At 39.3% G+C, this 13052-nt stretch overlaps 1 protein-coding gene across 4 annotated transcripts; it reads left to right on the top strand.

The window, feature by feature from the left end:
- Positions 1 to 1165: 1165 nt before the first annotated feature.
- On the top strand, positions 1166 to 7748 carry LOC102291074 (rac GTPase-activating protein 1). Of its 4 annotated transcripts, none has more exons than XM_014332492.2 (17): positions 1166 to 1249; positions 1687 to 1795; positions 2799 to 3001; positions 3199 to 3353; positions 3607 to 3676; positions 3824 to 3877; positions 4034 to 4111; positions 4232 to 4349; positions 4499 to 4647; positions 4762 to 4926; positions 5034 to 5129; positions 5302 to 5500; positions 5690 to 5795; positions 5956 to 6088; positions 6270 to 6378; positions 6585 to 6705; positions 7662 to 7748. In XM_014332492.2, exons 2-17 carry the CDS (start codon positions 1711 to 1713, stop codon positions 7735 to 7737), a joined length of 1917 nt encoding a protein of 638 aa, XP_014187978.1. In that variant the 5' UTR covers positions 1166 to 1249; positions 1687 to 1710; the 3' UTR covers positions 7738 to 7748. The 4 variants fall into 4 exon arrangements, with proteins under 4 accessions (XP_014187978.1, XP_014187977.1, XP_014187976.1 ...); XM_014332491.2 differs by having other exon boundaries at positions 1167 to 1351; positions 1702 to 1795; XM_014332490.2 differs by having other exon boundaries at positions 1167 to 1351.
- The last annotated feature ends 5304 nt before the right edge of the window (positions 7749 to 13052 follow it).

Genomic DNA, 13052 nt, shown 5'->3' with positions numbered 1-13052 from the left:
TATTTTCTTCACATTGCTACACTGATATGAATGCACAATTTTAAGGGTTTAACCAGACATAGAGGGAATGGGTCAAGGTTGGAAGGAAATCAGACATAGAGGGAATGTGCCACTCCATCTTGGAAGATGAGGGCCAGTTCAAACTATTTTGTTTTTATTGGTTCTTGGAACATTCATAGAACACCCAGACCACATTATTAAGGTTTACAGATAGAACAGCATACATTTTACAGTATTTTCACTATACACATTTACAATGAGATACAGAGGAAATTGAGGTTTAGCTGTGACTTCATGGCTTGATTTTTGTCCATATGCAATGTGACATCTGTATGTGTGGATGTGGTCCAGTGCAGTTATGTGGAGCTTCAGCAAAGATGAATACTGTCAGAAACCCCAGTTTTATTGTTTCACTGTATTTTTTATTTATGTATTTAACACAACTAAAAATGAACGGGAAACCTATAACAGATGATGCAACACATTAACACATAGAGTAATAATAACATAATAAACAATCGTACTGGCAACGATTGCTTGCACTAAGTCAGTAAAAATCCATCAAGAATGCAGTGTTTATTTAAGGTTTTGTTTCTTTCATTACACTCTGAGTTGGCATGTGCTTTTCAAACATTACCTTTAAACTGTTTAATATAGCGGTCATTCCATCCACTCACCTTTAATCTTTAATAGTTTTTGAGATGTTGGTGAAAAATGTGTTCATGACTGCAGATTTCTGGCATTTTGTGTAAATTTAAGCATGTAAGCATTGATTGTTTCTTTTTTTTGTTTTTTTTTCTAAGAAAAAAAGGGTGTGAAACTAAGTTAGACTTGTGTTTGTAAATGAACCCCCCCCCCCCTATGTTGTGTAGCTTTCTGGATTTTATACTTATTGGACTACATACTTATTATATAGGCTATACATAAAATCAAAATTTGCATGTTTTATGTAACTGAAATGTTTAATTATTTGAGCTAAAGAAAATAAGAAATTTATAGAGTATATTTATATGAAACATGTGTCTATGTACTGCATTTGATGTATTTTAACGATATATATAATGGATATTACAGATTGTAACACCTGCATATGTGTATCGGACATAAAGAGCCGCACATTTATGGTGCAGTTACAACTCCGGTTCCATGGGGGTGCCAGGGCGCACAAACTTCCGGTTTCAATAGACGAGGAAGAAAAGCGGCGCTGATTTTGAACTTTGGAGAAGAATGTGTAAACTTAATCGGGCAGGTGTGGCTTTTATTGTTACTGTGGGGATAAGCGTCGCTCTTAGCATCGGATTGTGTTACATTACATTGCCCGTCACACTGTTACAACATCTTTATTGCATAGGTACGTTGTTTTTGTTGTTTCAGTGTTCTTTCGGTTACTTTAACGATAGGCTGCACAGTCAGCTGACCTCAAGCCTGCTAAAGTTAGCGCTAGCATGCCAGTGACTTCATCGTAATGATAAACCTAGCATGGAGTTAGCTTAGCAGCTTGCGAGTGTTTGAATAAACTGACGATAATGCCAATATTAGTGCTTAAACAACAAGGAAACAAACCTAGTATTTATTTGTCATACGATAAACCTTTTGTCTAACGTGACTGCCCATTTTGACTTGATTCATTACTGAGAGTGTGAAGTGTAATTAAAGTGAAAGGAACATTGTCTCACTAATCTTCAGCTAACACATCTACAGAAAGACACCATGGAGCTGTCAGCATTGAACCTGTACAACCAGTTTGAGAGTCTCAGAGCCCAGGTCGACGGCCTGAATGAGAGCATTGAACCACGTAAGTTAATTTCTTACGTAGCTTTGGTATTAGTCACCTTTGTAGAAGCCTTTCAGTGAAACTGCAGTGTTTGTAAGCATTAAGTAACAGCATTAAGCGCATGTGCTCTGGAATTGTGTTATACTTGGTAGCTGTACTAAGGTGGATGTATTTCAGCCAACTTATTAACACCAACCTGCTCCTCCCATCCGAGTACTTGTTAGAGGGTGTGATGAATTGTATGGACACAGAAGCAGCACTGATTATAGAGCCTCTGCATTAGTAATTTAAAGGTTCACTCAGTCAGGGTTATAGAAAGCTAGTGAATATTGATAACGCACCTGATGATACAAATAGAAATTGAAATAACTATTTGGAGTCTAGTATAATAAATAGAAAATCACAATCATCTCCATTTATTTTTTATTTATTCACTTACTACAAACAATCTTATGTTTTTGTCCTCTTTCTAAATAGTATAGATTATAAATAACAGATCTAAATCTCAATTAGGAGCCATCATTAGAAGCAATTGAACATGATTTATTGTAACAGAGAATTCAGTTATGCTATTTGACGATTACAATCCAATGATCCATCACAACAGAACAAAATCCCAGCAGTGATGGGAATTAAGACATGATCCCCTTGAGTGTAGATGCTGATTGTGGCGTTGAAGATAAGATGGAGGCTTGGATGAAGCAAGGATGGGGAGGAGGTCTGTTGCACAAAGGAGTCTGGAAGAGAGAATGAAAGATAAGCAGTACTATTTAAAGAAGAGTTGAGGGTAATTGGTTTGAAGAAAGATGATTGGACTACAGCAATGGTGTTAGCATTGAGCTTTGCAGCGTGGGAAAGTAGAAGTGATGTAATAAATAGACTAACAGCCAAACACTGTAAAAATGGACAGATGAGGAGATACAGATCTTCCTTGTTGAACTTATACATAAATTTTGTAATAAAAATAATGAACTGTATAGTGTGCACAGCAGCAATACAGCAATCCCCTTGTCTTGTTTTCCAGAGTTCCTCCAGATGGCAGTGAACTTTGAGGATTGCCGCAAGAAATGGCTGCAGGCAGGCGAGGAGTTAGTTTCCAGTAAGGAGATGCTGGCTAAAGCGGAGACGGAAAGGGGAGCCTTGGAGGTCAAACTAAAACACGCTCGAAACCAGGTGGACGTGGAGATCCGCCGGCGGCAGAAAGCTGAGGCCGTATATGAGAAGCTAGTCAGTGCTACTCTGTTTTTTTTTCTTTCTACTCTTTCTTTATGTAGCCAGCAGGATTGCTGATGTGAAATTAGATGGAGAAAGAATAGATGAAGATTCATATTCAGATAATGACGATGCCCATTTCACTGTGTAGATTACAATATTAATTTGTTGCTGACTGACAGTTATGTTTCTTTCAACCTTGCGTATAAAAGGAGCGGCAGCTACAGCTGATCCGAGAGCTGCTGGTTTCAGAGAACAACGGTGGCAGCGTCCTCCTCAGTGAGGAACAACGTTCAGCCCTGGCCTTCCTCAGTGCCCACTCCCAGGCAGCACAAGCTGCAAATAGCAACCTCAACTCCAGCCGAAGGTCAGAAGGAGACACTTCTGTTTCTTTCTTCTTCTTCTTCTCCTTTTTTTTTCTTTGCATGGGAGAGGGACAAAAACAAGCTGAGAAGAAATGGCTATACTCTGAGCAAAGACAAGCTAAACTTTTATTGCATGTAGCAGGTTAGCACATATGCATGAACATTTTAAGGGAGAGAATTTCATATGCGTGATTAAAACCGTGTTATTCTTAAACTTGGCATATACACAGACAACTAACTTGATCTGTCTTACAGACTGACTACTATTGATGAATCAGCTTCTTTGGTGTCAGACATCAGCTACGACCATACGGATGACTCTTTGGTAAAATGATCCTTAAAGGTTTATCTTATGAGAACTGCTGATCAAATGGTGTGACAGCATAGTTGGTTTTTTTTTTGTTTGTTTGTTTTTGAGAAACATCGATAGTAAATTGGCCAAGTGAATGTAAAATGCTGTGGTTTTCTGCAGGACTGGGATTCATCTGTGATGAAGAATGTTAGATTGCGCAGACGACAGAAACGAGTGAGTCATGCCTTAAATCACATTTTGCACACATGAATCTTTTCTTGCATTGATTTTTTTTATTTTCGGTCATCTTGACATGTTTCAGTGTCAGAAGGGACATCAGATGTCTCTTGATATTTACTTTGGTTCTGAAAATTCAATTTCAATCCACAGCGTTCCTCCAGAAAACCTTCAGAAGGTCACTTGCAGGCAGTGAAGAAGCCTCGCTCTACTGGATGCCCATCAGATAGGGTAATACTGACCTCTGCAGCTGGATGTGCTAAATAACAAAAAAAAGTTGGATCTGAAAGCCTAAGTTTAGGTGATTGTATCTATAAATTAGTATGAAATATCTCCTTCCTTACACTTCAGATGAATGAATCCATTGTGGCCAAAACAACCATCACTGTACCTGTAAATGGTGGCGCTGTTGAGGCTGTCTCCACCATTGAGACCGTGCCCTACTGGACGCGCAGCAGAAAGAAGAGCGGTAAGAATTTTCTTCATCTTTTATTTATAGCCTCTTACGAACACACTTGAAAGCAACATGATCATACCAAACAACCAATGTACGCTTGAAATAAGTGATTTGGACTGGTGAGTTTCCTCAGTGTTTTGGGGTTTGATTTACATGTGCAGTTGCTCCATCTTGGATTGATACACCGACTACTGACAACTCTGAAACTGTCAGCAAGGCTCCCAGAACACCTGTCTCAGAATTTCCAGCCCAACTCCAGACTCCCAAAACTAATGAAGGAGGAAAGAAACATCACTTCATCTCCAAAACAGTACGGCTAAATTCTTGACTAAAATGAATTCACTGTAAATAACTGAGATTATATTTCTATCTTCTTAATCCCTACCGGCCTGTTTAATTGAGTTGTGTTCCCTCTATCACTAAGGTGATCCGGTCAGAGTTTTGTGTGTCATGTGGAAGAAGAACAAAGTTTGGCAAGCTGTATCTTCGCTGCCAGGATTGCAGGGCTGTGGCCCATCCTGAGTGTCGTGACCTGTGTCCCATGCCCTGTAATCCTACTGCTCTTAATACTCCTGTCAAGAACACAGAGGTACATTGTTCTTATTGGTCTCATCGCTTCTATTCCATATATTTTGCATGATTTGTTTGTTTTTTTTCACACCTACATAGTAATTAATGGATATAATTCTTGTGTAGTCTACTCTGGCTGACTTTGCTCCACTCACTGCTCCAATGATCCCTGCTTTGGTTATCTACTGCATTAAGGAGATTGAAAAAAGAGGCCTACATGAGGTGGGAAAGGCATTATTGAAGCCCTGTTTACTTGTTGTTTGCATGTTAACAGTTCAATCCTTTCCGTTAAGTGATTACAGTAGATTGTTTCCATCTAATTAGGTATTTTACTTCAAAGTAAGGCTGGACAGTGAGAGCTGAGCTCTAGTTTCTTTTTTCCTCCTTACCCCAGGTTGGCCTGTACAGAGTCTCTGGCCATGAGCGTGTGGTGAAAGAGCTGAAGGAAAAGCTCATTAGAGGAAAGACTCTACCTCCTCTTAACAAAGTCGAAGACATCAATGTCATTGCAGGCGTCCTCAAAGACTTCCTCAGAAACCTTCCAGAGCCACTGCTCACCTTCCACCTCAACAAAGCCTTCATGGAAGCAGCGGGTGAGTTTGTGAGACTGCAGGACCTGCAGGAATTCTTATGTGTTTGAATGTTTGACGCTTTTATTTTAAGAGAGCTGAATTTGCACTGAGTGGTTGAATTTCCTGCCTGGGATAGAGGGAAGAGTATCCATGAATATAAAATATCTTATGTACTTATTATTTATTAATTTATTTTTTTGGATGTTGTAGAAATCCAGGATGATGACAACAGTCTTGCTATGTTGTATCAGACGATGAGTGAGCTGCCTCAACCAAACCGAGACACACTGGCATGTGTGATGATCCATCTGCAGAAGTAATTTTCATTCCTTTCTTTAGTCGTGTTAAGAATCCTTTTATCTTATTTTTTAATTTACTCTGCTTAACACACAAGATTTACAGTTTGTAATTATGAAATATCTTGAATCTGCATTATAAGGTCAGCTCAAGAAGACTGAATTTCTTTCTATTATCAGGGTGTCTCGAAGTGTGGACACCAAGATGGATGTAATTAACCTGGCCAGGGTGTTTGGCCCCACCCTTGTAGGTCATGCTGTTCCTAACCCAGACCCTATGACCATCCTGCACGACACCAACAGGCAACCAAGGGTAAAGTGAAGAATAAGGACTGGCTTCTCAGAATAGGCATTATGTTTAGAACTCTAATGCATGTCTTATAAAGTAGCACATAGTGTGTGTGTGTGGGTGTATATGGTTGTACCTCAGTGATCAGTGTTTGTCCTTCAGTGTGTTCGACTATAAATAATGGATTTATTTCCTGTCTTCTTAGGTTATAGAGCGCTTGCTCAGTATTCCAGACAGCTATTGGAGCCAGTTTGCTTATCCAGATAATGCAAGCATTGACAATGCTCACAACACTGACACTCCAAACCACAAAGGTAAATCAATGAAAGGTACATTAAGGCTCCTCTAAAATGAATACCCCGATAAAAGTGGGTTTGATTAGATTTTAGAACTGGTGGAGCAAATGGGCATACGATAAAAATCGAATCAAATCAACCAACCGTAATCCTTTTTTTCAGCATTTATACTCAACAGATTTGATAATATTGTCTTGTTAAATTGAGGTTCTGTTGATTTATGGGTTTATCTGTAGTGAGCATACTGGGGCCAGTAACTACTCCAGAGCACCAGATGATGGCCAAAACACCTTCCTCCAGTTCACTGTCTCAGCGCATGAAGCACACCCTCTCCAGTACCACCTTGTGAGTTCACTCTCTTTTTCCAATTCTTTTCACAGTAAACAAGATCGAACATACATCTTATCCAGACTGAAATATTATCAATTTAAATCAGTCAAATTTACATCTGATGGTTTAGTTTTTTCACATCTCTGCCCTTAACATAACAAGCTTCAGGAAGTTCCAAAACACACACTTTAATTCTGAGCTAAAGACAGACAAATTTTAAATTTCCAGTTTATTTTTCTGTATACTATTACAAAGACCCTGAGGTGGATAAGCAATCAAGAAAATACATAAATAAAAGGATTCTGGCTATAATTTATTTGGTACTGTATATGATGCATCAACTGGCAAAACGACAGAATATTGGACATATTTGACCTCACATCTCATCCTGTGAGCAACATCATGTAGAGACTTCAGGATTTTGGAACTTCAGCATTCAAAATCCACATACTTGTCTAAAAAAAGTGAAGCTGTTTCTTCCCTCATAGGTTCCAAGAGACATGACACATTTCAATTTGTCACATTGTAAAAAGTACGACAACATGCTGTGCCACTAGCAGTACTTACTGAGACTCTGGACTAGAGCAGATCCATTGCTGTTCTTGTCATTTAATCAGCGGGAAATAAAACATCTTGTGTATATTCCTATGCATTTATGATATTAACTAAAGGCTTCAGGTTGGATATGCAGAAATTTGTCTCTCAATATTTTAGGTCGAGAGAATTGGAAAATGTTGGATTGTGAAAGTTTTTCAGGGCGCTAAAAGCCACGTGTAGGTAACATGACTGCCTGCATAGAGAGCAGTCAATAATCAAATTAAGTTAACTCAGTTGTCCACATATAAGGAATTGATTCCTGGTTTTCCCTGAAAACAATAATCTTAATAGTGATTCAGTTGTTTGTCTGAAATGACTTTTACTAACCTTGTAATTCTGTGTGCTCCCTTCAACCCCGACCTCTTCATCCTTAGATTTGGGAGCAAGAGCAAAGCGACATCTGCCTTTAATCGCCAGGGAAGCTTCTTTGCTTCCCCCCAGCTGAAGTAATGGTAACGAAAGAAAAACCCCTCACTACATTATGCTTCTAGGTTACTTACTGCAGTAAATGAATATATATGTATATTTATATAATCATGTTGGAATATGACTGCAAATTTAGCACAATAACTTTACCAATTTAATTACTGAAGATATTTTTTAAGAAAGCTTTCTAACAAGATTTTTGTTCTTTTTAAAAGATGAGAGACTGTAGGATTTGTTTTTGTTTTTTTTGTATCTTTAATCACTAATGTTTTATTATCGGCTCCGTCTCTGATTATAAGAGTTTTTAATGACCGAGCAACCATACTCACACTAATTTAGGGATTGAGATTTCCTACTTCATGTGATGTTTAATGCTGTTTTCATTGCTGCCCCCCCCCCTCCCTGAACATGTGGTTGTAACCACAGTTACATGGATGCATCATAGACCATAAGAAAGTCATTGGTATGCATCAGCACACATGAAAAGCACACAGAGCTAGAATGAACAAAGAGGTGAGAATCACTAATGTTGGCTTGTTGAGAGCATTGGTTGCCGTATCATTTAAACATTTGTTTTAATGATTTTATGTTTTGTTTTATATATTCATGTTGACACGCTCTGATCTTTACCAATCATGGCATTTTTTTGAGAAAAACTTTCAAATACTTAAAAAATGTATTCTGTGTAAACACTGATACCCGCTGGGAAATTAGAATGCTTTTTGCACACTGTAAAAACCAAAGTATTTTCTACATGGTAACATTTACCACTAGAGGCTGCTGTTGCACCACTTTCCATATGCAATCGTAACCTATAAAGACACCATACTGTATACTATGTACGTAATCAGTCAGAAATCCTGGCACTCCTTTCATTTAATATATCAGCAGATATTTAGAAGTTACTCTACTAATGTGGGATGGTTAAGTCAAGAGATCTGTGACTCACATTTATGCGGTCATAACAAAATAAAGCTTCAGCTGTTTTAATGTATTACTGTGAAAACTCATTTGCATGTATGCACAGTGAAGTATTTGTAGTTTTCTTGCACCATTAGACTAACGATAAGAAAAGTCAGTCTTCTGCTCTCATCATCACCTGTAGCAAATCTCTGTGTGATGGTACCGGTTCAAATAAAGGCATTTGGGGATATTCATTTGGATAAAAACTGAAACATTTTGACTTATGAAAACTACATCCTGCTGTTTGTGGTTGTAAGAATCCTGTAATACTGCATTATTTTATGCATATTTGATACATCCTTGTACATGTATTCCTTCATGTGGTTCTTTTTCTCTAATGAAATAACGTGTAAACGATTGTCATTCATCAGAGAGCCTGTGAATCTTAACATTTATCCCTTTGTCTTTGCTCATATAACGTGGAAGTCAATGCCTGAACTAAAAATAAAACGCAAAGAGTGTTTCTTTTGTGTTGGTAGGTGGTATTTGTGCAAGAGGTTAGACATGTGGGTTGAGGAACCCGGCTGAAAGAAGACTGTAGAGCATGTAAGACCAGACGTGTAGGATATGATTTTGTTACTGGTAATTCAGTCTAAACAAAACCCTCTTATACTTGAACATGGATTAGTATTACCCTATTAAATCAGCAGGTTATTAATGCACAGCCTAAAACCTTTCATGTTTAATGCTTAATTTTTCCTGGTGTAAATTGAATGCTGGCCATTGCTATTGAAGATCTTCAGTGAAAGGGCAAAAGCACCGTACCAGCTATTCCAAAGCTGACGTGGCACTGAATGATAATGCAATTTGGCTCATTGTTCCAATAGTCATTACAGCTATTTCCATAATCTGTTGGGCTGAATGGGCAGGCGATGAGGTCCAACATTATTATGAATTAAAGCAGTGATCATTTATACATCTTATAGTTATTCCATTAACAGTTGCTGTGGAGAGTGCTAAGCCAGGCTGAACCCATTGACATAGATTTTCTATGGCCTCATTTAATACAGAGCTTCAGCAACGCATCAACCCCTCAGAGATCTAAGCCCAGCTGTGTCGAGTGTGTGCGTGCGTGCGTGTGAAAATAGTGTGCGCATAGTTCATCCAAATTGGTTTGTTCTCTCTTCCTTTCATTCTCTGTCTCACACACAGCGAGCCTCGAATGACTGCAAAAAAAAAAAGACCCTCCAAAAATGTTTGAATTTCAAATCAGCATTAATAGTTCATTAGCCTGAAATAAGGTCTCCTGTGTGTCGATCTGTCCTCTCATCGGGGGATTGTGTGTTTATTTATGCTGTACGGTGCAGCATACGCTCGACGGTTGCAGACATCAAACAGCTGGCTGTGTGCAGTGTGTCTCTGTAGCTCCATATTCCAGCATGCCCCAGTGTGCAGTGATAGAGCTCTGTTCTGCTATGGGACCAGCGAGGGCCAAATGAGTAAGTAGTCCAATTAAGAGCTCTTAAATAAATTACAGTGTAAGCTGGTAAACACATAACAACAACACTGTTTAATTCCTCTATTTATACAGTGAATTGCAGGCAGTGATGGCAAAGGGAACAACAATACTACCACCACCGTCTCTGGAAACTGAATGTAATCAATAAATTACCCAATTCACAAGGTTTACTTATTGCCATTATTGAGTGAAAATAAAGTGTACGTGTCAACCTTTCGGCCGTGTGGCATGTACACGCCGTCTACACCATTGTCTGCTTAAGGTCAGGCTGATGTCAAAGAAATGGATGACTGTCAAACCCGAACATCTAATAACGCATCTAATCAATACATCTCTGAAGGAAAAAAAGTCAAGTAAAGCACCAGAGAAATGCTCTGTACACATTAATTCTGTGTTTTGAGAACTTGATCTTCAGAGTGGAAAACCTGTTTGTGAATTAGGCAAGGCATCATTGAGGTATACTTTTAAAATCATATTAAGAAAAGGAGCTGGGCTGAACCAGCTGTTAATTCAGGTGTTTTGCCGAGCAAAGGTACGGTCGTGCATATTCATAAACGGGGCCAATAAACTGCTTCTTTAGCAGGCTAAGCATGTGCTTGAAAAGTGGTCCTCCAGATTTGTTTTTGACACTCTTTTCAATGAATTATGTGACAGATTGTGTGATCAATATGCTTTCCATTTGGCGGATTAAATGCACAGCACTGCGAACAGCTGAAATACCAAACTATGTTCTGCCTTTAAAAAGCCTGAAAACAGGACAAGAATCATTGTCCAATTTACACCCACCCGTGTTTGCTTAACTGCAAATAATTGTGTGGCTTTTTGACTTTCAGAACTCTTGCGCTCTCGTCTTCAGCTCCATCCCTTGTTCTCTTTTTTTTTTAAACTCCACTCCCTCTCCACCCCTCCTTTGAATCGAACCGCTGTCTTAGCTGGCTACCATTTGTGGTCGATACCTTGTTACCACAGAGAAATCAATTATCTCAACCAAGCAGCAGGGGAAAGAGGCAATAATGAAAGAATGCACCTCCTTCCCAGACGATGGCAATGGTCATTAAATATGAATTTATCATTGGTTGAGGAGATTTATGTTGCGTGATGTGGGCACAGAGTTCGTGCTCGCTTTGCCGCAGAAGTTCTGGTTACAAGTGTTAATGGAAACGTTCGCAGACTGATGTTCAACCAAATATTTGATTATTATAAGCTGGCCTGCGCGTTTTGATGACATTTTTCAACGAAATAAGCGGGAGACGTGCTGGAAAATGAAACACAAGTATTATATAGCATTTGCATGCCGCAATATTATCATGGCATTCATGAAAACTCCAGGTTCTTTCCAGTGATGTCTCAGTGCTACTCACTCAGGTGACAGTGGAGATGGTGGTGATGGCTGACTTATGGGTGGGCATGCCTACAATACCTGCCTGTTTGGGTCTGTAATGAGCCGTTCTGGCTTGTCTGACAGGTGGTGCAAGAATTGGAGGCACTGCCATCACCACAGCCGGAGAAAAAAAGTGCAAATGAGAGAGAAAGAAGAACGGAGCAGAGATGGAAAAATGTGTAATTCGGGCTTGCTCTTAAGGCAGCAATAAATTCCATTTTAATGGGGCACCACAAGCAGTAGCAAGCACTCAGCAGTCTGTTGTGTTTGATGCCAAATTGTGCAGAATAAACAGATTTGCTGTGCAGCTGGTCCAAACACACACTTTCTCTCTGTCTCTGTCTCTCTGACTCGCTCTGTGCCCATCTTTTCCACCTTACATTCTCACAAATCTCCATGCCACACGCACACACACCACCTCTTCTTCCTCATTCCCTTGCTACCTCTCCATCTCTTCTCCTCGCCTCCCCTGCGTGGACGCACAAGAATTAGACAAATCATCACGAAAAGATGGCAACTGTGCTTTGATTTATTTTCTTCCACTTAACTGAGTACTCATCTCCAGCTGTCACGCACATGTTCAAGGCAGAATATTTGTTTTAAGAGGGAAAGGAGTGAGCTGCACGCCACTAATGAGAAACAACATGTCACATCAGGCTCGTTTCTTTCGTAGAAGACGAATTGTCGGTCATCCTGACCGATTTTATGGTAGACAAAGTTGCACATGATATACGCAGACTCTGTATTTGAAGTCGGCATTGCACACTAACCAAATTGTAGGCGATGGTTTGCAAAAAATAGAGCTGGTTGCCAAGAGTGCTTTGAAAACCCTGAGAAACATTTTACGCTAAATAATATTAAATATACTGAGGCATCTGTTTAGTATGCTGGCTAAAAGCAGTCCCTCAAATACCTGCTACGTTGATATATGTGGTTCCTGCCAGCTGAATGACAGTGTAAGCACTAGTGGATACATCCAGACACACACACCTGCACACCTATGACTTCTGTTTCTATTGTTTCCACGATAAATGTATTGTTTTTCAAAAACCAGCTCTGTGTGCAAACACACACTAAAATAACTGTACGTGTGCTGCTGGATCCTTCTGCGTGCCCTCCTGCACCAGTGCATCTGAATACATTTAACTGAATGTGAAAGTGTGTGTGCACAGGTGCATGATATGGAATATTGGGAGACGGCGGTATGCATGAAAGGCTCAGTGTTTGCTAGTGAATGTGTGCAGTGACCATGTGTGCAGTGTGTGTGCCTCTGCCTCTGATTTTGGGATTGTTTTTTTCTGCATGGATGGACACAGCTATAAATACCGTATGATATACTTGTATCTTTCAAAGCCACACAGCCCAAAATCTATGGGCAGAAATCTGTGCCATCAGAAACTGAATTTGAATAAGTTCAATTTGAATTTGAATTGCTCCGATTGAATCTGAATTGTAACTTGAATAAATGCTTTTGAAAACTGAATTTGAATTAGTCTAATTTGAAATTGAATTTATGGTTTGAAAATGAATTGATTT

This window comes from Haplochromis burtoni, unplaced genomic scaffold (assembly GCF_018398535.1).
Source record: "Haplochromis burtoni strain Fernald_Lab_line unplaced genomic scaffold, NCSU_Asbu1 Contig_32, whole genome shotgun sequence".
Classification (NCBI taxonomy): Eukaryota; Metazoa; Chordata; class Actinopteri; order Cichliformes; family Cichlidae; genus Haplochromis; species Haplochromis burtoni.
This window is presented reverse-complemented; position numbering and strand designations above follow the sequence as displayed.